General features: G+C 44.6%; 1 protein-coding gene across 4 annotated transcripts; it reads right to left on the reverse strand.

The window, feature by feature from the left end:
- Positions 1-104: 104 nt before the first annotated feature.
- On the reverse strand, positions 105-27,069 carry MYO1H (myosin IH). 4 transcript variants are annotated; one of them, XM_048963692.1, is made up of 33 exons: positions 24,257-24,275; positions 23,716-23,748; positions 15,584-15,742; positions 15,156-15,271; positions 14,188-14,386; positions 13,657-13,737; positions 13,048-13,227; positions 12,626-12,724; positions 12,356-12,469; positions 12,067-12,138; positions 11,369-11,488; positions 10,925-10,992; positions 10,520-10,625; positions 10,058-10,138; positions 9,504-9,595; positions 7,975-8,069; positions 7,724-7,770; positions 7,191-7,271; positions 6,607-6,712; positions 6,348-6,465; positions 5,975-6,088; positions 5,458-5,534; positions 5,089-5,157; positions 4,564-4,648; positions 4,209-4,368; positions 4,005-4,088; positions 3,489-3,582; positions 2,973-3,028; positions 2,732-2,867; positions 2,512-2,579; positions 2,069-2,166; positions 1,342-1,441; positions 105-1,163 (listed from the first exon to the last, which is right to left on the reverse strand). In XM_048963692.1, exons 2-33 carry the CDS (start codon positions 23,728-23,730, stop codon positions 1,140-1,142), a joined length of 3,114 nt encoding a protein of 1,037 aa, XP_048819649.1. In that variant the 5' UTR covers positions 23,731-23,748; positions 24,257-24,275; the 3' UTR covers positions 105-1,139. The 4 variants fall into 4 exon arrangements, with proteins under 4 accessions (XP_048819649.1, XP_048819646.1, XP_048819647.1 ...); XM_048963689.1 differs by lacking the exon at positions 24,257-24,275 and adding an exon at positions 24,009-24,026; XM_048963690.1 differs by lacking the exons at positions 23,716-23,748; positions 24,257-24,275 and adding an exon at positions 27,043-27,069.
- Between the last annotated feature and the right edge of the window lie 375 nt (positions 27,070-27,444).

Here is a 27,444-nt window from a genome sequence, read left to right on the forward strand (position 1 = left end):
GTTGTTGTTTGCAATGTTTTGTTGTTTTTTTTTTGTTTGTTTTTTTAAAGCATAACATGAAATAAATTAGAAGATATTTCATATTTACATGAGTTGATTTATTACTTGCTTGAAGTTCAGTAGCTAACATGCTGTCCTCATGGTCCCTGGAGCTAGAAAGAACTTTCAGTAAGAAATACCACACATCTTCCCCTAGCTATCAGCTTTACCTCCTGGAACCACTCACAGCCAAGGCACCAGTGATCTGGCTCTCATTCAGGCTGCAGCCTCAGTCAAGCAGGAGCTACACAGGTTGGCCTCAACATGAGGCACCAGAGAGAGCAAAGGGAATTCCTGCATTCTACCTCTTCATAGCTGCCAAAATATGCAGCTAGAGGGAACTGCACTCCTAAGGAGCGAGCAGAATCGCAGCTCCTCAAAGGGAGATGAAGCTTCAGTCTCTTGCTGCTGAAGGTTTCCTCTGAACCAAATTATACCAAATCTGCATGTCCCCTCTTAAAAGAAAAGTGAGGTCACCTGTCCCATTCATCACCACTTGTGGAGCCTCACTGCACTGCATAGCTGCTTTGCAGGGAGAAGCAAGGACAGTACTACTTTAAGACGTTTTCCTTCCCCTGTGCCTGGAGACAAGGAAGGATCTTCCTGGGATTTCCAGATGATGCACCAACTCAGGAATACCTGTGCCAACCTCACTGCTACATTTACAAACATACCTCTGCATGCTGCTTGAGAGACTCAACTCCATTCACCTGCACTTCACATGGTTTCTCCTGGTTAGTACAGTGACTCAAAACACAGCCTGGAGAAGTCTTTTCCTTTTGAATCCTTCCTTCAGAGCTCTGCTACAGGTTATTAGGTGCACAGATTGACATTTTACTTGTGCAGCTACCTAAACAATACCCTGTGACAGCATGTAACAAGGATCTATGCATCCTGGAACATTACAGCAAGGTGATGAATTTATTTAGATACAGCTCAGTAGTTTTAAGCTATAAAAAAAAAGTACCTAAAAGATGCAAGCAAACTCTCAAGTCACAGCAACCCTATGGCATCAAAGATTGCAGGGGTGCTGCAGGTGCTGGTCACAGCCTGCAGGCTCCTTTCCATTTCTGATGACCAGAAACTGGAACTGTTTCTCATCAAGACTTTGCCTGGTTTGACACCTGGAATGAGAGAAAGGAGTCAGTAAGTTAAACACAAACTGTGTGTCCTTGAGATTCCTATTTCACAACTGCTTCACAAAGACACCTCTCTTCCAAGGCTTAACTGTGTTTCTCATAAGGGGTGAGCATCAGAGGGAAAAGCCAAAGCCATACTCTCAGTGCCCTGATGAGGCCTTACCACTGTAAGCTGTCCATCTTTGGCTTTAAAGACATGGGGCTCCGGCCCAACAGTGAACACCATTGTCCCTTCCTTCCCAGAGCCAATGCGAAACCGAAGGCTGCAAACACAGACAATTACTTCTGCAGTGCTTTCCTCACAATAGGCTTTACTCTAAGCCCACTTTATTTCTGTTCCCTTAGCAAATCTTGTTAGATTAGAAGATCAGAGCCCTTCAGCTTAGGTAAATTTCCTAAACAACTGCATTATACCATACAGCCCAAGAGGGTTTGATGAACGCAGCATGCCTGCCTAGTCTGGGCACCTGAATTTTCCTGGAGCAATTAAGCATTAGAAGATAAGCAGATCTGACCTGGAGAAGACCACTGAACAGAAAGAATCCAATTACAATTGAAACGCAAAGGCCAGAGAGAAAAGCTGGAACAGAAGTGCAGGTTTCATATGCCAGTTCCAATTTCTGTATAGATCTGAGAGATGGACTGCATCCACCTGCTTTTAGCTGGTGTGACCGAGGAGGCTCCTGCACTCAGCCATCACAATTGGAGGCCTTCTGAGTTCAGGGAGAAGCATTTATCCTAAAGTGACCCCCAGCTCAGCCCCACAGGCTGTCCTTGGACAGAGCCAGCACTAATGGGATCTGCTGGGAGGATACTGAGCCCACAACCTCAGGCCCAGGTCACAGCAGCAGAAAACAAACATAGCAGGTCATGCTGACTGTCTTCCTTACCTTCCCTTCACGACTTTAACGAGGTTCTGCTTGTTGGCCAGCATGCAGAGCTTAGTGACCGTCTCAAAGATATGTTCACACTGAAGTATCACATCTCCCTGGAAGCAAAAAGAGGGGCACAAGGTCAGTGGACAGCATACCCACACGTAACCCAGCCAGCAGTCGTGTGTTCAGAGGAGTCCTTTCTGCACAGCCCTGGCTGCAGAGCAATGGCCACCTACAACTCTGATTAGTTAAACATCCATTCCAGAGCCTATTTAGGATTTGTAGCAACTTTGGCTCCGAAAAGAGAATGCTTTCATGGTAAAACAACAAGAATTCAAAAGTAGAGATGACCATGAGTTAATAAACCCTGATAATCATATATCTGAGTATTTTAAAGGAAATAGGAGAAGCACCATTGTTTCTAACCACAAATTACCAGTGATATTTCATCTCTCTACCTTTTGTTTGTTGTCCTCAGGAACATGGATGACCACGATCCCATCACCCAGATTACTGGTAGAAATACCTGCAGAAAAACAGTACACTGACACACAGCTGTTCTGGCTGTTCTGCAGCAAAAAGCGTCCTCAGAGAGAGCACTGCTTCAAGCATTCTTTTTTGCAGCGCCCTGGACAGACCAAGCCTCAGAAGCAGCCCCATTTGGATTTGCACTGTTACCTTTCAAAGTGGCATAGTCTATTTTCTGCTTGATCTTGGCCATTTCCACCACATACGCCGAGGACTGGGTCAGAACCAGCAGGCGCTCCCGTGCTTTGAAGCCATTCCTGTCGTATTTGACCACAGGAGCTGCATACTGTGAACAAGGAGCTCGGATCAGCACCTCCCTCTGTGGCATCACATGGGGCTGCAGGGCCTGGGATGTGGACACAGCTGCTGAGCTCCTGTTTTCTTTCCTTACCTTCACCTTCTCGCCCTGTATGAGCTGCAGAACTTTGGGGTTTATATCCGTCTCTTCTGTGGATCAAACCAGAAAGACATTGTGAATGTAGGTGGCAGACTGCTGATCCACCAGTCTTGGGAACACCAAACAGATGCATTCATTGCCTCAATCCCATTAATCCTTGTCTCATTAGATCACTCTTTTAAACTGATGGTTTAGAAACCACTCCTAAGTCTATTTCAGTGATGTTTTGCACCAACAGAGCAGATCCCCTAGGCTCACATCTCCTCCCCCAGCAGCTCCAGACTTTGAGGCTGGATCCCCACGTTGCACTGCAGCAATCAGCTCTGCTCCATTCAGAACTGTACACACGTATCCCCATCAGTCCCAGCCTTTTTTGCCTAAGTTTCTGGCTTAAAAAGGGATTTCGAGTACCCCAGCCTGAGGCATGGCCTGGGGCACTGATTGCCAGCAGCCACCAAACACAATGGGCCAAAGCAATTGGAGTGGTGGGGTCCCAGCACATGTACTCACTCAGCCGTGTGTCCGCAAAGGGCAGGTTTATGCTCTGCTGGTAGCCCTCCTTCTTTCCTCTGAAAATGGCACTCGTGACAGCTTTCTGCTGTAACTGTTAAGAGAAGGAACACCCTTTATCCTCTCAGTTTCTCCATGTATAGTTACATAGTGTAGTGTAAGCTGTGGACAGCATCGTCCTCTCACTCATGCAACTTGGGGCAAATGAAAGCTGTATTTCTTCGTTGGTTTGTTCCTGAATTATACTAAGTAATGATGTAATAAGGACTGAACAGCCTAGAAGACCCTCTTGTTATGGATCTGTTCCACTTAGATGGCGTTCAGATTTAACGTCACAAGATTTAGACCTATGCATCTGTAGAACTGCCCTGTACATTACAATCCCAGGCTCAGAAGCATTTGCTCAGCAGGAGCAGTGGCTGTCAGAAGGAACAGCTTGCACTGGGGGCAATTTACATGCATCACATGTGTGCAGCAACTTCCAACTTGCACATTCGCATCCCATGCATTAGCTACCTGCACTTTCCTCTCAGGAGTGAGGCCTTGGCAGTATTTCCGTACTAGGTTCCTAATGCACATTTTCTGTAGCATCTCAGATATCTACATTACAAAAAAAAAAAAAAAAGCAATAAAAAGATCAGAAAGGCAATGTGGTCATCTGAATAGCTTTACAACCTGAACAAGGTCAGTGCACGATGAGGGGCCTGCAGCAAACCTCACCTCTTCCAGGATAGAAGGAGGTTGGAGCCAGCTCTTGTCCAAGACGTTTCTGGGGATGTGGTCTCTGAGCTTCATGAGGTATTTGTACTGCACAAGCCGCACAAACTCAATGTTCTCTGGGCACAGAGGTTTCTTCCGATTGATGAAACCCTTTATGAATCTACAGAAAATACCCACATCAGGACTTCCACCTTACAATCAGTGGAAGTACAAGGCAGCCATCACAAGAGATACATAACAGGCTAATAGTAGGAACAGTTTAGCAACAGGCATGAAGGTGCCTTGGTTTCCCTGCCCAGGAGCCACAGTCACGCTGTGACCCACCACCTGCAGCCTTCCCCATGGGGATAGTTACTTCCTGATGATCTCAACAGCCCAGGTCCTCTTCTTGGCCTCCTTCCGTGCCAGCACTCCTCGCCAACAAGCCTCCAGCTTGATAGCTGCAAGAGTCATGTATTAGACAGAGATCCTGTGCCATGCCGTCCTCCAAATTCATTGCAGGCAGGAATTATACCTGTCTCTTCCCTTCAGCTGATCTTTACAGAACTGTAGAATATTAAGACTGGAAGAGACCTCCAAGATCCCCACCCCATGCCCATTAACCATATACCTCAGTGCCACAGCTCCACGTTTCCTGAACACCTCTAGGGAGAATGACCCCACCACATCCCTGGGCAGCCAGTGCCTGACTGCTCTTTGGGGAAGGAATTGTTCCTAATATCCAACCTGAACCTCTCCTGGAGCAACCTGAGGCCATTAGTGAACCTAACACCCACAGCAGCAAAAATTTATACCCACAAGAAAATAGGTTCATGACTTCAAGGCTACAACTCCTACCAGAAAACAACCCTAAGACAACTCTTGATTCCACAGCCCATACCTGCTTTTCTCTTCTTCTGGTAGTCTCTCTTCCCGAGGCGTCCTTTATATTTGGCTTGTAGTCTTGAAACTGGCAAAGAAGCAGAGACATGCTTATACCTAACAAGATCCCTGAGATTGAAGGCACAGCTCCTAACCTCAGTGATCAAACACTGGAAGTCCTGCACAACCAGGTACAAAGGACTAACGAAGCAGGAACAAAGGTAGCCTGCATAGAACATCCTTCAGCATGGAGATTCAAGCAGCTGCAATCGGGTAACACTCAGGACCAGGAGTCTCAGCTCTCATCTCTGTGCATCTGGAGCCCACAAACATTGCCCACTCAGCCTCTGCTTTTCTGTCTATGTGATAAAGGGAACTGGAACCATACCTAACAGGTGCTTTCTTATTTCAAATGCATCTTCAGTAGCAAACAGAGTCTTTGGGAAACGAATGAATATTTTGGTTCTGAAAAAAGAGACCAGGAACAGGTTATTCACAGTGAGCCCACATTGTCTTGGACTGGCAGGTTTGGTGCTGAGCCAAAGGAACCCATTCCTCCTAACTCAGAGGAGAAAGAAACTAGGCTGGACTCGAGCCCCATAGAAACACAAGAGTGTGAAAAGCAAGTGGAGATGCACACATCTGGGACTCCTTGCCCCATACCTTCAGGGTGAGTTTACTTTGCCCTGTTTTAAGGTCATTAAGTAGATACCCTCAGGCTTGCAGAACCCAGGTAGCTCTGCCCAATTTTGCCTGCCGTGTCTAGGCAAAAAACAAATTAAGGGACCTGTTTTACATTGCCACATCTTGCAGCTCTCTGGGCTCATGGTCACAGACAGAACAATCAGAATGGGAAGTACTGTGCAGCCAACCAACAGAGTTAAGAACTAGAGAAAGAAGTTTACCTTCCCAGTTTGTATTCCTCAGGCTTATAACCTATGTGCTTGATAAGCCTCTCCACACCTTCAGCTGCAGGCCCGTGCCAGTGTGGCCAGGTAGCAGGACACAGGGATTTGTATCTGAAAGACCATCAGGACATCACTAGAAGTGAATTGATGTTGAGGCATTTCTCCCTGAGCAGCCCCCAGTTCCTAATCTTCATTCAAAGTAGACCGACATGGATACAGATCAAAACCACCTATGAACGTTACGTTTGGTGCAGAGGAAAAGCCCAGTGCCTCTGCACCTTAGAACCAGGACCAGACATCTAAATAAATCTTGCTCTGAAGCCCCATGGGAAGGCAGATTCTGGCTGTACAGGAAAACAGCTCTGCTCACCTTTGCAAGAAGTGCTCATACTTGCGCCGATACGCAAAGCCAGCCCGTCTCACACGCAGGTGCTCCATCAGCCCCAGGTATTTCACCTGGTGCCGGATCAGGCAATCATCAAACTTCCCTGCAGTAAACACACATTCACTGATAAATACTGTACGTGAAAGCTCACTCACGTGTCAATATACTGGGAGAGATATGGAAGAAATTACCCTGCACCTCCTCATTCCATTACTTCAACAGTGCACTGAGCCTAATGCCTTACCAGGCTCCTTGTTCTCATTTGGTTTAATGCACCGGATGTAAGAAGGCTCCTTGGACATCAGGATTTCTATCAGACTCATTAGGCTGTTTTTGAACTGGGTTGCAACCTAAGATGACATTGAGAGAAAGACTTCTCAGCTTTGAAACTCAAGCACTGCAGGATCCAAGTCAACTCATTCACTGCGCTCCTCTTACAGCCAAGAGAAAGGCTGACATATGCACTAGCACAATTTAGAAACACAGTTAATCATGAGCTAACTGGACAGAGTGCTTAGCTGGAGAATTTGAGTCTCTGCCATACATCTGGACACGCAAGGTAGCCCTTCAGACACCGGAGGCTGCTGGATGCTGTGCTCAGAGCTCATTTTAGAATGATGCATTAATAACAACAGCAAGCTATGCCACACTGCTTGCTGCTGTCTCAGCAACATCTCTGTACCCCTACAAGAAAGCTAAAAAAAAAAAAAAAAAAAAAAAAACCCTCAAAAATAAAACAAATGCACTGAATTCAGGAGCTAAACCAGGGAAATGCAGACTTGGGAAGTTAAACCAACCTTAAAAGTTTAGACTGAACATTACACTCACAGTCTCTGGCCTCCTCCTGCTGTCCAGTTCTGACAGTAAAAAGCAGTCTCTAATGATTCCATTTTTAGAGTTGCACAGCACCTGAAACACAGTCAGTGAGAAACTGTCATATTTAGCATACATGCCTTCCTAGGGTGCTGTAAGGACACACAGCACAGATTCAAGCAACAGCCTCCAGTGCTAGAAGCTAAACCTAGAAGAGACCCCTTCACATGCACAGCTCTGGAGCCAGAAATCAGCTGCCTGCTTGGACAGCTCTGCACTGAAGACTGATGAACAAAGTTAAGGCCAGAAGCAGCCTGATTTCCCAAGTTCAGGTCACCAGGACACCTATGGCTCCAGCACGAAGCTGCTGTATCTGTCCAATAAAAGCCTTTGCACTGATCTCAATCCCAATGGAGGACAGGTTTCAGAGTCAAATGCTAAGGAGAAACATACGTTTCTGATTGCTACTGAGATTAAATACAGCTTCTGCAAAACATCACTTGTAGCAAGATGCTTAAGGGAAGAGCACTCTCTTCTATTGCTCTTACCTCTTTCAGGTTTCTGTACAGGAGATCATTGTTCTTTTCCAGAAATCCTGAAGAGGAAGAAGGCTTTGTTCCATTAGAAGGCTCATAGCACACGTGGGCAAGCATTGGCTTTACTGGGAAGCAACTGGGTGCCACCCCAAGGGCCCAGCACACGGATAGCACCCTCGTGTGGAGTCAGTGCCCACGCTCCATCTGCCACATGGGCACAGGTGTGCAAGGAACATGCAGAGCAGCTCCTCGGTCACACTCACCGACTGCACAGTATGTGACTTCCCCTGCGTAGTGAAGGAGGCGGAAATCCACCCAGTCAATGGATTTTCGTGTTTTCTGATCTGCAAGCTTGCGACTATGGGGAGGTAAGAAAAAAAGACAAAAAGCAAAAAATACCAAGAGAAAACAGCAGATTTCTTCAGCCTGTAGAAAGACACCTGTGCAAAAAGCAGCTGTGTGACAGCTGGAAGTCTATCAAGTGTCTGTTCCTATCAGTGTGGCTCTGATTATACAGTTATGGCCCATAATCAAAAGAACTGCCTCTCCTTTCTGAGCAGCTTACAGCAAATTTAGTGCTACGGAATGGGAGTCATTGACCACAAACTCCTCAAAACATGTGCAAAGCATCCATTGCCATTTGGCAATCATCACTCTGCCTGGAAGATGGCTTCTCCCTGTAACATTCATTTAAATACATTCTCATAGCCTACATGCTAAGAAGATCACAACTTTCCTCAACTTCAAACCAAAACCAGAGGACTGGGAAGAAAAAGAGCAACTTCACAGTACAAATCTCAGCTTTGCAAGCAATCTCTAGCAGCACAGAGCTGTGTCACAGCAGCACATCAGTACATCAAAAGTTTTGTTCCGAGAGCATTGCCACGCACGGCTCCTATTTAAGTAGCGCTAATGTTTCCATTTAACACTTCTAATCACACAGAGCAGTTTTAAGGCACACTGCAGCAATGAGGAAGTTGGCTACAGATTTTCCACTCAGCTTTGATGGTCAGAAACATAGAAAGTGACAGTTCAGCAGCGTGACTCTGAACTGATGATGAGCAGAAGCCTTTCAGTAGGGCTCTGCTGGGAACTGCCAGAACAGCCTCGCACCAACGCCAGCACCAACGCCAGCACCAACGCCAGCACCAACGCCAGCACCAACGCCAGCACCAACGCCAGCACCAACGCCAGCACCAACGCCAGCACCAACGCCAGCACCAACGCCAGCACCAACGCCAGCAGAACAGGATCTGCAAATAACACAAACCGAGTCCTGGCTGCAGTACTGATTGTATGGGGGATGCAAACAAAGGTGTCTTCCTTTCCTCTTCAGATCTAAAGCTCACATATATATATCCAAATGGACTCTTGAAAATAAATCTACATCCACCATACAGATCGGGGTTTTTAGGCTCCTCTTCACGATACCTACAGCTTCCCCTGGTCAGCAGGGGACAAAGCAATCCAATATTTTCAAAGTCAGCCCCTTTTCTTTCTTTCTTTTTTTTCTTTCTGCAAAACACAAATGCAGAATGAAGCGAGGCTCCCCAGTGCAACCTATGTAATACCTCCAGACATTACTGGAGCATTACAGTGGTCGATAACAGACAGGCTGCTTGATTTTCTCTGGTACAGAGCAAAACTTTTTCCTCCCCCAGTACTCACAGAACCACAGAACACCCTGAGTTGGAAGAGACCCGTAAGAATTATTGAGTCCAACTTCTGCTCTGTTACGGGTAAAAGATGGGAAAGTTTCCTTTGTGGTAGGATGCAAAGCATAAATGCATACGTCACGAAGTGGGCATGGTCTCCTACTTTCTCTTCCAGCTTTTCCAAGAAGCTCAAGTCAGTTGCTTCACCTGGTCGCAAGCACTCTTCATCCTGAAAGAGCAGGCACCAGGCAGAAGGATGCTCTGAACAGACAATTCCCTCCTCAGAAACATTTAGCACCACATTGTTCAGCAAAGCTGAAGAATTTGGTTACAATTGAACGAGGTCTGCCCAATGTAAGCAGTTTCCTGGTTAAACATGGAGTTCTGTTTATCTGATTTCAGTAGAACTAACAGAATAAATCAAGATAAATCAGATCTGCCATTTTCTTTCAGGTTTGGCAATGCCCTGACTCATCCTTTATTGTTTATAGCTCGTTTAAACAAAAAGATGACATAACTAGACCCAAAATCCAGACAGACTTACAGGATTTTTTATCTGGATGAATCAGTCTTTGTTTACAAGGTCTATTTGCTCAGATCCCAAATAACACAGAACCACCAGATAACTGGAACTGATTATGAACCACTACAGCAGAGCACAGGCAAGCATGATAATTTAAGTAGTACAAACCAGAATGGAAATTATTCCTTTATGCTTCTGCTCAACCAAGTCACAGATGATCTTGTTGTTGAAATACGGAATTGGTTCCCACTGGAAATAAGAGGAGAAAGAAGAGACTGGGGAATGTTCTTCCCCTTCCAGAGATGTGAATTAAGTCTAGGCCAAATTAAATTTCAAAAGGGTTACAGGATGAGATCCTTGGCTATCTTACACCTCTCACAGGAGCAATGCAAAAATGAACTCTACAGATTTGGGAATGATCTCCTTGGTAGAAAGGATACAAAGTATACTGAAGCAGAATAAGCTTACATGGGATTTAAAATGAAACCATGCATATACTCAAAGCACAGCTTTCCACATGGCCCAGGGAAACATTGCAATTGAGACAGGCAAGATGCCTTCTTTAATGAAGAAAAGCAATGCGTGCAGTGGCTGTTCAAAGAAACAAAAGCGTGGAGAATAATGAATTACCTCTATTCCTTCCATTTCGTACTCCTCCTGCTCTGCCTTTAAGGTCATCTCAATCAACAGTTGCTGGAGTTTCTCATTGCAGTAATTAATACAGAACTGCTCAAAGCTTCAGAGTTGTTAAACGAGAAATATTGTTTAATCAATTCATGGACACAGTCCTACTTCTCCCACCTCCTCCTCCTGTTTTCCAATCAAACAGTCTAGTTCTCTATAGATTAAGCCTCAGAATTTTTATCAAAAAGCAACAACGTTTTTTGTTTACTTACTGAGCTAACCCAGAGCATTTGCAGCCACCTTTCTTGATTTGCTGGGACAAGACTATGTTCAAAAAGTACTGTAGGATTCAGCACACACTCCCACTGCCACAAGGACAGATTGCCCCCCGTTCTCAGAAACTGCTGTTACCTGTTTGTGTCCAGCACTTCAAAGCCATAGATATCCAGCAGGCCAATGACAGTCTTACGAGTTGAATCCTGTTAAAGACACAACTTGTAACTCTTGCTTCAGCTAAAGTTTCTTCCCTGCACAGTTTTGTGTTTCTTTCTTTTCTAAACTTCTACTTTGAGATGCCAAAAGAGTAAATCACAGCACCATTAAGGTTGGAAATGACTTCTAAGGTCATCAAGTCCAACCACAAACCCATCACCACTGTGAGTGGACACACGGAAGCAGGAAACTCAGTACAAGAAGTACTTAACAGACCAACTTCCACACTTCTTCCCTAGCATTGAAGTTTTTCAACTCAGAGCTGTGGGACGATCCTACACTGCTGAGCATGGGGTATTTGCTCACGTGTGCAGTTGGGCCTTACTGGAGGAGCTCCAAGAGGACATCAGACAAGGAACCAACCTTGTTGGCTAAGGAGCCATTGATTTTGTTGACCAGCCAAGTGAAAGTCCGTCCATAAATTGCCTTGGCTACAGCATCCCGAGCACAGAATGCCAGATCGACATTCAATGGGCTTAAGACCTAAAAATAAAAATATACCAGATGCAATGAAGAACACACCTCAGCACAGCAAACTTCTGCAAAACTAGTTCATACTTCAGGCACAGAGAACCAGCAACCCCACCTACAGCTTCCTCTCCCGTTATTATTTCAGCCTGGTGCATCTCCATGTCAGCAGGATTGCAATACTACGCTTTGGAAAGTACTAAACATTCTGATGAACCAGGAGTGACTTTCCTCACTTCTTTTAGTTTCATTTTATCAAACTTAGTACAAACTGCTCAAAGAACAGTTTATACAGTGCTTTTCTCTATTTACGCTGTCTGGTTTCCCAAGAAGCACTCCAGGAACTAAACAAATGGAAATTGTTTGGCTCAAACTCACGGCTGCTTGCAAGTCCCTGTTCCTGGCTTTCTAGTAATTACCAGTTCATTCAGCCAGAATATTCAAAACTAAAATAGTCACTCTATTAAAGTCTCAGGCTAGAAGGGCAAGGTAATAGGGATGACAAGGACAGCCAAATTAATCTGTTTCAGTTGAAACAGCACTGTGAGCACAGCTCCTCATCTGTCCCTGCACTGCTTCCAGCTGCTCAGTACCTCTTCAGAGCGGGCTTCAATCTTCCGATGGGTGAGGGCTTCCTGCAGAATGGACAAGTGGACACCCAGGAGCTGTAGAGAAACAAACCCTGCTCTCAGCATGGGCAGCAGGAGGCTGCTTAAACACTACCGTGTGATCACTAGGGCACATCTACAGTCTGAGGTTGCTTATAGCCATACAAACACCCAGTTCTTGCTATCATTCCACTTCTGCGAACAGACCCAAAGAAAGTTCAGGCTTTCTTTATACTATTTGTTTTGCTGATATGGTCTAAGAGGTGAGAGATACCTTTGAAATCCACTTGATCTGAGTGCCGTTGCGAATGATGGCATGTCCATTGCTGTCTTCTTCAAACTGAATGTTCCCAATGTGCAGGACACTAGCAACTATTCCAAAAAGATGCTAATAATGGGAGATACACTGTTAGAAAACAAATTCCTACATCTCCATGGAGCAGTGCCAATTTTCTGCACATGCTCATAAATGCATCTCAATCCTTAGACACATCTTCCAACCAAGACACTTTCCATCAACTGGATGGACTTTTGACTTCCATACCTCCAAATCTTTTTCAGTGAAGTCAATGATAGAAAAAGCTTTGCGGACTATTTTCCAGTCGTTCTTGTCATTAATAGAAAAGACTTTGGCACATCGACCCTAGGAGAAAGAATTACTAAAATTCAGTAGTGATTTTATCAAGAACAAATGCAGCCTGGCCATAATACTTCATTTCCTCAGCTTGCATAGATGCAGCCTGCAGCTCTCTGAAAAGGTTATTAAACTCCTAAACCTGAAACCAACTCATTTGATCAGCCCTTTCAGCAACAATTACTTGAAACATGGCACTTGGATAGCAATTACCACCAAATGGCAGAGTGTTGTGAACAGCACAGGCTTGCAGCCATCTTCTGTTTTTATGGTAATAAAAGATCCCTACAATTCCAGACATAAAATAGAGAGATGGTCAGATTCTCACTGACCTGGATGAGATAAGCATACTTCTGAGGGTTGCGCTCCAGCCCAAGCCAGCAGAGAAGATCCTTCTCTCCACCCTCTAATAATTGGTAGAAGATGTGGAAATTCCTCTCTCCGTGGTTTTGATGGACAACTCGGGATTTCTCGATCAGGTAACTGAGGATGTGCCCTCCCACTGGAGCTCCCTAGCAAAATGAAGCAGTTAGACCAACACCAGAATCAAGATGGCTGTTCATCCAAAACAGGAGCAAGCAGCAACACCAGGAGATGCAGGAAATGCACTGTTTCTTTCCTGTTGTCTTCTTCTATTTCTGGGATAGTATCCACCAGCAATTTCAGATATATCTGAAGAGTTTCCTGTCCTCTAGTGCAAGTCACCCTTTGCAACTACATATATTAAAGTCCTATCAAGTACTGGCAGTGTTGTGAGTAATGTAGGAAGCTTTTGGGATGTATAACTAGTCACCTCACTCACAGAATGCACAACCTCTAGAAATAAGGTCAGAAATCTGCAGTGTCAGTAAGAACTAATAAATCCTGTGCTGCCTGGTATGCGTCCAAGAGGCTCACTGACGGAGCTTGTTTGAACAGCGGCTCATTAAGTTTGTTCTCACCTTGAAGTCAAATTGGATGTCCATGTATTTCCCAAATCTACTCGAGTTGTCATTCCGCAGAGTTTTTGCGTTTCCAAAAGCCTATGGATAAAATAGATACATCAAGTCACTTATAGAGAACTTGATGCAACAGGACAAAGGTTTGCTGCAGTCAAGTCGTATTACAAAATTTACAGGAATTAAGCAAACACAAACTAATATATTTTGTAGCTTTAATATGGACCTCAGCTAGACAAATTATGCCTCTTTTTAGCATGACTGTAAACAGCATCATGAGGATCTGTTGTATGCTGTACAGTTTCCCCATGCTCCCAGTTCCAGCTATCCTCCTGTATAAAAACAAGTTTAATACCACTTAATGTTTAGAAACGTTAAGTGCTTATGCTACCAAGAGGCCTAATTTACACTATTACTTATGTGTGCAAACCATAAAAACAAGAGTCCATTCCTGGGTGCAAGTGTGCAGACAGGAAAGTCTCATGAAAGGAGGCCATCAGCAGCTTTTCTACATTGCATTCATCCAGTTTTTACCTCCAGAACAGGGTTTGACAGCAGCAGACGATCACGGACGACCTGCAGCTGCTCTGTAGTTGGACAGGTGACTGCATAGTACTGCAAGATCTTCTTGGAAGCCTCTGTCTTCCCAGCTCCGCTCTCCCCAGAGATGAGGATGAAATGGTTGTTGTACTCACTGCACATCACCCGGTAGGCATTGTCAGCTATGGCATATCTGAACAAGAGTCACAAGAAGGATTCAGAGGGGAAACATCCATTAGAAATGGGGTGTACTCCCCAGCTAACATCTCAGGCACTGGACATAATGGGAAAGCAGAGCCCAAAACGCCAGTCTGCTAGCCATGGTCTCTCAGCTTCTGAGAGGTAGACAAAGCTCATTCTTTTTCCACTGTCAAAATAGGATTTGAATGGGCTGGGTATGTTTATGGTGAATGTTACTTATACACACTATTGACTCCTTCCAGGTCAGAGGAGCCAGTTTTTATTCCAGTGGAACAAAAAAAAAAATCCAGCTCCTGCTTATAGAAATGTATACAAAGATAATAATGGAGTCCTTGTCAAATATGCCACCTATAGAAGAAAAACAAGGAAAACAAAAACAAAACCTATCAACCTCAACCCCTCAAATCGCCTGAAAGTTTCCAAACACCAAAATAACTTCAACTCAGAATCCTGAATTTTCCTCCCTGTCTGAAGCCCAAGCAGAGCTGTGCATGAGCACTGAGCTAGTCCTGCAACTACCTGCAAGACTATCTCAGACTTTCTTCCTCTGTAGCCCCCCACCACTATTTCTCAGCCCTTCTGTTCTCTTTCATTTTCACAGCCAGCTAGAAGACAAATACAACCTTACCTACAGAAAGATGGGAATATAAAACGTTCACCAGACTTGCAACTCTGGATACACATCCTTGTAGCTCATACACAGCACCGGGGACAACATCCCATATACTCGTATCAGCTGAAGTCTTAAGGATTCTACTTACAGATGAGGTGGCAGTTCAAAGAAGTTCACCCCTCGGTAAAGCTGCATCTGGGTCACTGTGTAGATATCCAGCTCTTTGTAAGGGTTGACAGATACAAGAAGAGTGCCAATGTATGTCTGCAAGGAGAAAAATGCATAGATGTGGGAAATCAGTACCATCACTACAGAGAGAGCTTCTTGAGGAAGAAATCCTCATTTCCAAGCCAAAAGCCAACACTAAACATTCAAAACCAACCCTGTAAGAATGGAATGGAACCATAAAACAAACATAAAGCCTTACAGCATACATAATTACTATGTTTTGATATTCTACTGGGTGAGCACCCTGCTGGGTACCAGCTACATCAATCAAGGCTTACTGTCTCAATGCTCAGTGAAACCAAAGTTGGAACAGCACTCTCAGCAGCACTCACACAAGCAGGCACTTACATAGATGAGGTTCTCTTGGTATCGCTTGCGGAGGTTGTTCAGGAAAGCAGCCTCACTGGTGTGGGAGTCCAGAAGCACAAAGTCCTGCACCCCAACTCTGTCCCGGGCTATCAGAGCCCCCTCCATGATGATGTCAGTGTTATCTTCCACCTCTTCCTTCTAAACACAAGGGTTGCATGGTATAGGCTTAGGAGAGAGTCAAAACCTCCCCGTACCTCAGGGTCAGATCAACCCAGTACAGGTAATGCCAATGTGTTGTTAACATCTTCCCCAAGGTGTTTCACATCAGTGAGCACCCATGGATTTCTTTACAATCAAGAATTTTAAGACTCATTACGATCAGAGAGGAAACTCAAAGCTTCCAGCAGCTTTCACCATGGGAACAGTGGTTTGAAACCCAGCTCCAAAGATCTGAGTGAGACCTGGAAAACATCATTAACTCCACCTAGACAAAGTAATTGCGAGGTCTGCAGCTGGCAGTGGAATGCACCAGACACACTTTTGGTTTCTATGCCACCAGCAACTACCATACACAGGTTAGAATTTCCACAGATACACCCACCAGAACCGAGAATCCCCTGAAGTTCATCTGCCTTGACCTCTAATCCCCAATTCCAGTGCTACAATACTACCTGGAGCAAGACCACTAAGTTACTACCAATGCCTTCCATAAGCAGCTCTCAAATACGGGCAGCAGATGTCTCCACACACCAGCAAGAAATCTGCAACATGAAAAGCCCGTCCATTGATCTGATAAAACTGATTAAGCAGAGATTTGGAATAAAACCCACTAAACCTTTACTAGCCGCCCCAACCTGCTTCTCAAAAGGCAGAAATAGGCAGAAAGGACATCACTGACAGAACGTAACTCCTTTGCACACTCCACTTTCAATTGTTTATAATTAAATTTGACCTTATATTGAAAATATTGCTGAGGATCGAGCTCTTGTTTCAAGGGCTATACAAATTAACCACAGACTTATTGTTTCTTAATTAAAACAAACTGATAATTTCATGTTAGCAAGCAAGATTTTTTTTTATTCTATAGAAATAAACACACCATAGGATGTTATTAACTATAAAGACCTGGGGATTACACATTTCATAGAATAGTTCCTGCTGAAATACTTTCCTTACGATAGAAATTAACGTTTTGAGCAACTTACCTTTTAGCACTGCTGGGCTTTGCAGAGATGTGCACACAAGCCCAGCACGTTTGCTATTCCCACACTGCCCTCATGACACTGGAGTTTTTACATCTTGCTGCTCCAGTGCTCAAGAGGTGAGTGTGTCAGGGTTTGAACATGCATTAGGAGAGAAGGCACGGTGTAAAATGTTTCTGCTAAGTTTTGGCAAGCCCTGACTTTGGAGGTTGGCTTTTGCAAGCCTGCATAGCTTCATTGGAGGATGACAGCACATCAGACACTGAAAGCTGGCAGGTTTAGATGCATAATTTCACAAAAATAAAGAGCTAAAGCCCAAGCTCATAATATGCTGACCAAAAGTCAGACAGCTCTTAAACAGAGATTTTAATATGTTCCATTTTTTAGTGCAGAATTTAACACTCACCTATATATTACTGAAATAATGGTCTGAGCTTTGCAAATTTATGCTCAGCAGCAACAGTACCAAAATACCACAGAGAAAGATGTTCTGACAACATGCTATTTGAATCCTAACTCAGTTTATGAAGTCATACTATGCTAACTTCATACAAGGAATTTATCACCTTGCTTTCCTTTATTTTTGCCCTCAACAGCTGATGCTCATTTTTCCACTCTGATTTGGCCACAGCACAGAGCTGTCTGACCAGGTCAGAGTTTATCACTTTGGCAGAGAGATGTCCCTAAACAATGCTTGCTGGCACTTCGGGTGGGTTTGTTCTGAGCCTGCACTCAAGACAACCTGAGCAAGAGAATTTTACCTCCTTTCCAAGCCTGGAGACCTGAAAGAGGAAGGCTGAAACCACAGCAGCCATCTAGCTGATCAGGTTTCCTTAACCTAATTCTTTCACTCGTATGTTAATTGCTAAGTGACCCTCTGTTCTCTGGCAGACAAAAAAATCCCATGCTCTTTTCTGGGCTGCTTTGTGCTCGGATTTTGAGCATTTTGCTATCACTGAGGTGTAGCAATTTTATGATCACAGCACAGCTTACCGCCTCCCGCCCCAGCCCCACTCCTGGGAGTTTCGTCCTTACCTGGTGTCATCCTCAGTAACAGATACCCTGCAGGGCTCATCAGCAGTACACATTACCCCAGCACGGTGCTGTCGACTGCTCTTTTTAAAAAGGATTGTTTTCCTTTCCTCATCACTTAACTATAAGCACCAGGAGATTTCTTCCTTGCCTGCTGAGACACAAGTTCCACCAGAAAACCTATCCCTGGTTACAGTGAGGGCTTCATTTTTCCCAAAGGGATTTGTCTATAGACACTAAAAACCAAGGAGCTAAACTGGATCAAAACAATTTCATGAGACTTTAGCCCCTGCTCAAGCCACAAACAAGGTCAGGAGCAACAAGGCAATGTGTTAGGCAAGGTTTGTAACACAGAAACAAGTCCTGGCAAGCAACAGTTATTAAAAATTAAATTAAAAAAAAAAAAAAATCAAGTAAACTTTGGAAGATTATTACTCATCTTTGCTAAAGGCTCAGAACTCCATTTCAACAGGCTGCTAAGTTAATGTTGCTGTTCCTTTGATTTAATGCAATTGAACTGAAGAGATGGGGAAGGAGAGGAACAGTTAGAATGCTATTTTGGAAGCTCTGCAGAAACAAACCATGCCACACATCCCCCAAGCAAACAGAGTTGGGAGCCTTAGGTGGGCACCATACGTCCCAGAGCATCTTTCACATAACCTCATACCCACTCAAAGAGGTGAGCACCCAGACCGTTACCAAAATGCCACACATGCCACCAAACTCCAGATCTATTGGATCCATCCGTAAGAACCCACCTCCCCTACAACAGCAGAAATCTCCTTGGGGCTCTTCTGCTCTCCCCCAAACCATCCCAACCCAATGAGATGTTGGATTCCTTTAGCACCACGCTACGCATTCAGAAGCCTCTTTCCTCCGTGCTTTACCTGTCACCCAAGCAGATGTGCCATCTCCTGCCAACTCCTTCTCCTAAACGTGCTTCTTCCATGAAGAGTTAACAGGGCTAGAGGGAAGGCCCGCTGACACCACGTATCGTGTGTCCTGTTTGTGTGCCTTCCTCCTCAGGCAGGGATCGTAACATCCTTGCTGTTTAATGAATTATCTAACACGTGGTCAACAGTCGATCTACGATGAGGTTTATGCTTAAGGACTCGTTAAAAGGTGCTGTAAAATATCATCCCAAGGATGAAGTTGGAGTTTGAAGGCAAAGAAATAGGCTCTAACCCTCCTGATGCACCATTTGAGCAAACCCAGGTACAAACCACCGCTCCTGAACGGGCTCATCCCTTCCAGCAGCTCTCAGTTTCGCTCCCCACTAGAGGTCACTGCGAAACCCATTTTAATTCGCACTCAAAGTTTCCCCTGGTTTTCCCCTGCAATAGGCGGGTTCTACCTGACCCACTACCCCAAAATGGCTACAGCCTGCACTACGGTCACTGCTGGCTCCCAGACAATGCCAGACCTTCCTTTCCTCCCCTTCTACCCACCCAAAAGTCAGCAGCAACAGACTATTTTCCCATGGCTGCTTCTCTGCGTAAGCAGCCAACAGAATGAAACCCCTCTACTTGGGCAGCCAGTGACCCGCCAGCAAGCACCCTCTCACTTCTGTTCAACCACACACTCTAGGTGATGCTCAAACTCTTTAGGAGCTTTATATTTAAAAGTTTCACACCAATTCTAACCTCTCCGAATAACAGAGATGTCCTTCAGAAGGAGCTCAGGGCAAGACAAAAGTTGACCACAAAATAGCTGTGCTTGGTCTTACAGCAACATCGAGGAGTTAAATATTTTGGTGTAGGGAACCTGCTTGGGCAGGGGGGTTGGACTCGATGATCTCTGGAGGTCCCTTCCAACCCCTACAATTCTGTGATTTTACCTTGTGGCTCAGAGTCATTGAGGAAAAATGGTGAACAGTAAGATCTGAGGAGATGAGTAGGACAAAAACATTTTCAATTTGTCCTCAGCTAGATTGTAACAAGAACACTCAAAAGACTTAAAATTTTAACACCCGCTAATTTGTATTTCTAATAGAGAAATGGAAAACCACCTGTTTAACATCTGTTTCCCAACAGAATCAATCAGTTTTTGCTAACAGGGTCAGATAATTCTTACTGACAAGAGCACACTTGCGTTACGATCTCTGCAATAAGGCTTCCCACCCCCACTGACAGCCAGAGCCTTATTTAACTCTGGACATAGCAACCCTAAGGCAAGCTCAGTCTATTTGTTCAGCCCTGTCTCCAGCTGGCATCCTAAGGAATTCATTGTGATACCCAACTTGTTCTTCTATTGTTACCCTGTTGAGATTCAAGCAAATGAAGTTCATGCCACAGGAATGCAGCACAGAAAGCAGGCATCTCTGGAGCCATGTGGTGTAAAATAGAAGTGAGTCTCAGGCCTGCTGAAGACAGATGAGCTTGGAGCAGCACCACTAACAGATTCCTTTAGGAACGTCAAAGCTCTGTTTTGGAAATAGTCATTGACTGCAACAGGCGGCGCTCCTTGACCCGGTCCTGCACCCCTCGTGCTCAACAGGAATTTGCTCATTAAGGCTCGCCAAAATAGGATGGAGGCACTGCAAGGGTTACACTGAGGAAACTCCTTGGGCTCTGCTCTGCTAAAAGTTCTCCAAAGAGACTGTCCAGAAAGGCAGTGACAGAACTTGACCGTATAGAAAGGGCTAAGAAAGATGTCCTTAGAATCAGCACAGCTGGAAACAGAGGCTGTTTCTTACATGGCCAAGTCAGCAGGAGAGCAAAAACGGGCACCAGCAGTGCTACATCCTCCCTCAAATCCAGCAGCAACCCAAGGCCAGGCTCACAGCGTGCCATTGATAGTGGAAGGGCTGCGTGCAGCTGCTCTGGGAGCAGCCTGGACCCCTTCCTGCCCTCCCTAAGTGGCAACCAGAGTCTGCAGTCATCACGGAGATGGGACTGCTGCATGCTTGGCAATAGGTTTTAGGGCAATGCATTACTGCATCAGAATAATGGCAAGCCCAGGGAAATACTTCCCTCCTGCTGTAGACGCTCTGGTGTTGCTCATAAGAATTAATCTGTTCGGGGTAATTTTCAAATAAACTTGAAGCGCACATAAAAACCAAAGAAGCAGATCAGATCCACACCAAGTAACCATGCTACATCTGTATGACTGCAGCATCAAAAAGGTTTTTAATTTTTTTTTTTTTTTTTTTTTTTTTTTTTAAAAGGTATTTCAGTTAGACCAGCCTCTACATCCCTGGAAACCTCTACCACATTTTTACAGAAACCAAAGCTCTGCACACCAGCTGTACTTGGGAACACAGCAGCAGTGCCAGAGAAGGTATGTCTTGGGTCTGTAAGGCTGCACTTGAGAAGCACATACAGTAGCTCGGGATGTCCCAAGGCAGCAGAATTCATAAATACAATTATACTGTGGAAAAATTTACACATTGTAACCTAATTTTTTTTCAAAAGAATACAGAATAAGAGGGTTTTAAGGTTAATCAACAGCCTAGGGAAACGCCAACAATTCTTAAGGCCTCTTGTCTGTATCCAGGGAATAGCCCACTATAGACTTGTTAAAGGGTGACTGTCTGTCTTTCTCAATAGAAGAGAGGTCGAGGTGAACTACTTCACTTTCATAAATCAAAAGAAAGAAAAAAGTGAGAAAATCTCTAGAGTTCAAACATTTCTTTAAAACCCAAACTTTAAATACTAAATGGGCTTCATGGCTGCCATTTTGAAAAACATTAGTTTGCCAAAGGACCCTTTTGATTTCTATTGGAAATGTAAGAGCTCACAGATAATCCATTGAGAATCAAGCCCCCACAAAAGGCTCTCTGAAACAATCGTGGTGCTTGTGAAGGACAACATTTTTGTGCGCAAAATAAAACATTTTAATGCGCTACAATCCATTACACATATATTCCTCCATTTCCTTTCAGTAATTATTCATTAGAAAACATTTAACGTCACTGCAGATTTCACACTGGGCAGTCTGCACACAAAGGAGAAGAGTTGGCCCATTTATAAGGGACTGAGGCCTTCTTTTCTAATCTGAGAAACTCCAAGGAGGTGGGGGCTGCTGGACACAACGGGCAGGCTAAATTGTGCGGTTAACGGTCAAAGCCCCCCTGCCTACTTTGACACTCATTTAAAGATGACAGCGAACAATAGAGATTTGTTCTTAGCAACTCTTTCTTGTTATGCGGTCTACACGGGCTAAGCCGGGCGGCTCAACGCGCAGAGCTGCTCCTGGTGCTCAGTCCCACCTGCCACCGCTCGCCCTCCTCGGGCTGTGTGCTCCTCACCTCCCCCCATCCTTTCCCCACTTTAACACAATGAGACAGGTAAAGAATATCATTAAAAAGAGTCCCATTCAGCACGTCAGCTTTAATAAAACAATTGCCTGTCGGGTTAATATGAGCAGTTCGCATTTTGGGTTAGGGCCGATAGTGCTGCTCCTTCCGAGCCAGGTTGGTGAAAGCAAGTCCTTCCTAAAACTCCCAGCCCACCTCCAGGCTTCCAGCACTCCCAGGTTATAGCACTGTCAGCAGGCACCAGTGCATTAAGAGTATCTGACTCGCAGTGCATAACCCCTAAGTTGTCAAAACCACTACAGACGTGCAAGGAATGATCGATTCCCTTTGTCAGTTCAGTCTGCATTCAGTAGAACTTCAACAAGTTTACCTCAGATACACCAGCACAAATCCTGAGGGTAGAACACTTTGGATGTCAGAAAGCAAGGGAAGGTTGGCCTGTACGACTGCTTCTCTAAGAGGTGTAGAAGCTGAAAGCCAACTAGCTGGACAATGCCTACAACAATAAACCTAAACCAAAATTCCAGCGCAGGGTCCCATAGTAAAAGCCATCGTCCCCACATCAGAGCCCTGAACTGAATAGGAAGGGACCGTTAAAGGTCATCTAGTCCAAGTCCCCTGCAGTGCACAAGGACACCCACAGTTCCATTGGGTGATCAGAGCCCCATCCAGCCTGACTTCAAAAGTCTCCAAGGTCACAGCATCCCCACCTCCCCAGGCAACCTGTGCCAGTGCCTAAGTTCCATAGTAAAAGCCATTACCTTTGTATTGGAACTGAGAAAAATCAGGGGTTCTTCTGACAGCTGCTGCAAACCGGTCACCTGCACAGGCTGCAGTGCAGGATCCAATCCACATGAATTACAGCAAAGGTCACCCACGTGCTCACATTAACTTACTGTGTGTGCTTACTCTAAGCCTGGCTCGTCAGGCTTGAAGAAGCACCAGATGCCAAGGCTGCAGTTTTGGATGAAGGAAGGGAAAGCTCTGAGGGTTTATTTGAAGAGGCTATGAGTTCAGCCTCATTCTCTAGCTGCAAGTTTATTGGTAAATATACTATTCCAGCAGACTCTAGAGAGGCAACTGCAACGCAGCAAGGGAGCATTCTTGGGAATAAACAGCAAGCCTTCTTCAAGTCAATTCAGCAAACATCTTTATCCAACTTTCCCTGTTGGTTTAGCTTTCCTGGACCACCATGCACACAAAGCACTTAGCTAACAAGCATTTCAATGCAATACTCAAGCACGAAGACATTTTGCTGATAGGACATGCTGTGAGAACATGTGAGAGCAAGTAACAGCACTGCTGTTTGCTTGTGACCAGAATAGAGACAGAAGAGAAGCAAGAACTAGAGAAACATAGATATCTAAGTTACTTTTGCTGGGTACAAAGCAGGACATCCCCACCACCTCTCCAGGCCCTCTCCTCCACTGAACACAAGAACACCATCTGCTCTCCCTCTTTGTGTAGGTGACAGTTAGCCCCTTCCCTCCTCCTTAACCACGCCACTCACCCCAAATAACCCCAGACATAGTTCTCCTTCTCTTCCTTCAAGCAGGAAGGAAAATCATTATTCCCCACACAGTGTCAACCAGGCACCTAAGCCTGCTGACAGAGCAGCCCTTCCTAACTTAGCTGGAACACATAGTGGCATAAAAACTTACAAAGAGCTCTGAACTTACCCTCACTTCTTCCATATTGTCATAAGACACGGCCTAAAACAAGCCAAGCAGAAAAGGAAAAAATCAGCCTCTACCTTCTGAAACAGCAAATTATTCTCTAACTGCATTACGCAATGCTACAGCAGTAGGTGATGGAGAGAGAAGCAACTCAGCTGTAGATCCTATAATTAAAAGGCTGACACAGGGAAATGTAATCATCTGCACCAAGGAAGACCTGCTAAAACAGGTGTACTAAGTACTAAGGTGTACTACATGGAGAGGAAAGTTTTAAAGCAGCAACAAAACAGTAATACCATCTCAGCTGTGCTCCTTTACAAAATGACTGCCATGCTGCAGCTGGTGTAAAATCTATTCATTTTCCATCCCATAGAAAAGAAGAAACGTTTTGTTTTAATAAGTTAGCAACGTTTAAGAAGAAAGTGCAATATACATTAAAAAAAAAAATAGTAATATACTGTGCATGGAATTATTTGTGCTAAACAGAGAAGAGAAAAAAAGAATCATAGAATGGTTTGACTCAGAAGGAGCCCCCAAAAGCCACCTGGTCCCACTGCCTGCAGTGCACAGGGACACCCACAGCTCCAGCAGTGCTCACAGCCCCATCCCCTGGATGTCTGCAGGGATGGGGCACCACCACCTCTCTGGGCACCCTGTGCTGTGCCTCACTGCCCTCAGTGTAAATACTTCTTTATATCCAACCTAATTTCCCCTCTATTAGTTTGAAGCCATTTCCCATTCTCCTATATATAGCATATGCAGAATGTACAGAAGTTGGGTTGCTACAAGCAGATTTTTGTGTTTAATACTTGAATTTTAAAAAATAAATTCTCCTTGAATTGCATGACTTTGTGCTTTCACAAGTTAGATGGTAATTGCAGGCTAACAAATGGGAGACCAATACACCAGCAAATGCTTTTTTATTATATTGCATCTTAAAAAACCGTATGAAATTATTGGATTTACACATTTGTTGGAATCAGGTGCTACTATTAAAGTCCATGTTCCTGGCTGTCTTGAAAACAAGATCTGCTCTCATGTGCTCAGACTCAGGGCTCTGTACAGTGCCTGGCTGTCCCAGCTTCATATGGAGCAACAATTATCACAGTAATGAATGCACTCAGCCCACTTGCTGTAATTCTGTCTCCTGTCATTAATACAGTAAATAACCAGATAGGGAGTCCTGTCTGAGGATAAAAATAAAGGCTGTGCCAAACTCGAACCATATGCAAGTTGCTGTTCGGTCCCCAACAGCTCACATGGCAGATAATGTCGCCTTTGTCTCGCCTTTCATTCTGTTTGTAAAATCTCCATTTCCACGGCAGGTGGCCACATCCCCTCCCCCCAGCCTGGAGCACAGTCCCCAAAGAGCCCCGAGCAGAGAACATGAGGAAAGCTTGGTTCTAAACAGGAGAAATTCCTCCACACCTCACAGCAAGCTGCAAACCCAAAGATAAAAGCTTATCAGATAGGAAGATGTTGTTTGTGTCCCAGGCGGTTTGCAGCCCATTAAGGAGCTGCTCCAGGAATAAGTTGCATGTGACATGGCAGCAGGGCTTGGGGAGACTGGAGCTGTGTCACAGCACCAGGGCTCACAAGTTGGAGAGATATGCAATGGGGGCACATGGAGTGCATCACCCAAGGAACCACTCTTGGGTATACTGGGATTACTGCACTGATTTCACAGTCTTTAAAGCTGACCTTCAGAAGGACAAATGAGGAAAAAGAAGCAGGATATTCTGCTCTGAGCGTTTCGGAATAAGAAATGCAGGTCTTGGCTGTGTGTTTGGGAGGATGAATAGAGAGCAAGCAGGTTTAACACCAGCAGGGCCAACAAAGAGGCACAGGGCTGTCTGACATGGGCAAATGATTTTTCTTCTGAGCGTGTTTTTTTGTCTGATAACTGCAGTTTATGTCAAATATCTGGCAAAGTGTACAATGGTGGAAAGGAAAATTCTTGCATCAGCTGCAAAAGCCTCCAGCTATTAAAAGCTGTTCCTCATTTAACCAGACCATGCTCTATACAGTAGGCACACTGACAGTCCCATGCAAAGTAAGAAGCTTCCAGTGTTGCCCTAAGCAAAGCTCCAATAGATTGAGCAGGATGATTCCACAGCTGTGGGACATCCCCATCACCTCCTCTCTGAATGGTACGATCCTCTGAATGGTATTATAACACATCAAAGCCAAATTGATATTACTTCCTTTTGCTCTGTGTTCTCACCAGACGTAAGATGTGGAAGGAATTAATTACAGCTGATTAAAAATTAAATCCTCTGTCTTGCCTTTGGTTACTGTATTTCTCTCTCTGACTCAGAACATGCAGCTTAATGCTCCGTTACGCTCTGCCTCTGTTCCCTTTTATTTGGGAATAATTTGCTTACTTCTCCTTGGCTTCAGCATTGGGCTCTGTCATTTGGTGCTCGCAGTGCCAGTTGCTCAGCCCTTCCAACCCAGACTGCCAGGGTCCCTTCCAACCCAAGCCATTCTGTGATTCTGTCATTCTGTAAGTGGAATGCTTGCCAGGTAGATCACAAGAAATTCTCAGTGCTATTCATTCATCTACAAGCTCTAGATAGAGAACATCCAGGCTACATGTAGGTCTGTCCTATAAAACCACCACCAGGTTCTGTGATGAGGTTTGATGGAGATCAAGTCTGTGACCACCATTGGAACAGGCCAGCTTCGGAACCTTCGAAGCATTCAGAAGGACTAGAACGGACTATTTAAGAAAACAGTCTGTGTTAATCATGCAAGATATCTACAGAGGTCTTACAGAGCTTTCCATGGAAGTTCTGCTACAATCCATGGCAAGAGAAAGTCATAAGCAGAAACCTAGAAGCGTGCATTGTCATTGCAAGAGCTGTTAGGAACCTTTGACTGTTAGCATCCTGCTGGAAAAAAAAAGCAAGTGGTTTGAACCCGGAGTTCCATCTGTCACCACCTCTGTCAAGGCCTCATTAGCATGCAAGTGAGATGTCACTCAGTCGCACTTTCCAAGAAATTTCCTTGTCAAAGTCCACCAAACTAAATTACTCAGCAGAGAGGGAAAATGCACATTTATGAATACACAGGCTACACGCTGAAGGTGCATTGTCCAAGACAAACGCAGTTTTGCACCGCAGAGTTTTTTAAGTGAGCCTAGATACTTTTTGATTGAATTATATCAGCTGTGTGCTTTATAAAAATATTATTTCAAAGTCATTCTACCACCACCTCACCTATGGAAATGCGCTACTCAAATACTTGCTAATGCAGTTAATAGAAATTGGAAGTACACCTCTAGCTGCTAATACATCTATTGCTACAGCCACTAATAGTTAAAGTTACCTGGGTATCCATCTTGAATGCTGTTAAAGTCAGCTGATAACAATTATTCCAGCTAAACCATTCAAAAGGTGCTTTGAACTTGTTTATGGTCCTTCGTCACACTGTGCAGCCAGGTAGGAGGCTATGTTCTCACCTGAACAGAATACCATCAATAATTTAGAGTGTGAGTCAGGGACTTTGTCCTATGGCACTTGCATACGCATCATGGCCACTTTTCCAAGATAAGAACTAGAAACTGTATCTTCCTTGAGATTACATTGCAGACACCAGTGATCTCTGATTAGTTGGTATAAGTGTTTTATGTTAATTACAAGCTATGAAAATAAGTGACTGCATCTATCTGCTGTATTAAAACAGGAGTCAGCCCAAACCAGGACTTTGCAGACTGAGTGGTGGGTGCTC

This window comes from Lagopus muta, chromosome 17, assembly GCF_023343835.1.
Source record: "Lagopus muta isolate bLagMut1 chromosome 17, bLagMut1 primary, whole genome shotgun sequence".
Lineage (NCBI taxonomy): Eukaryota > Metazoa > Chordata > Aves > Galliformes > Phasianidae > Lagopus > Lagopus muta.

Excerpts from the sequence above, each read along its gene's own strand:
- MYO1H (XM_048963689.1), bottom strand. Across the intron at positions 15,272-15,583 it reads ACCAAGAGAACCTCATCTAT|ACATACATTGGCACTCTTCT; the intron begins GTAAGTGCCTGC and ends TTCTCCTTGCAG. Across the intron at positions 4,089-4,208 it reads CTCCTTCTATCCTGGAAGAG|ATATCTGAGATGCTACAGAA; the intron begins GTGAGGTTTGCT and ends TTTGTAATGTAG.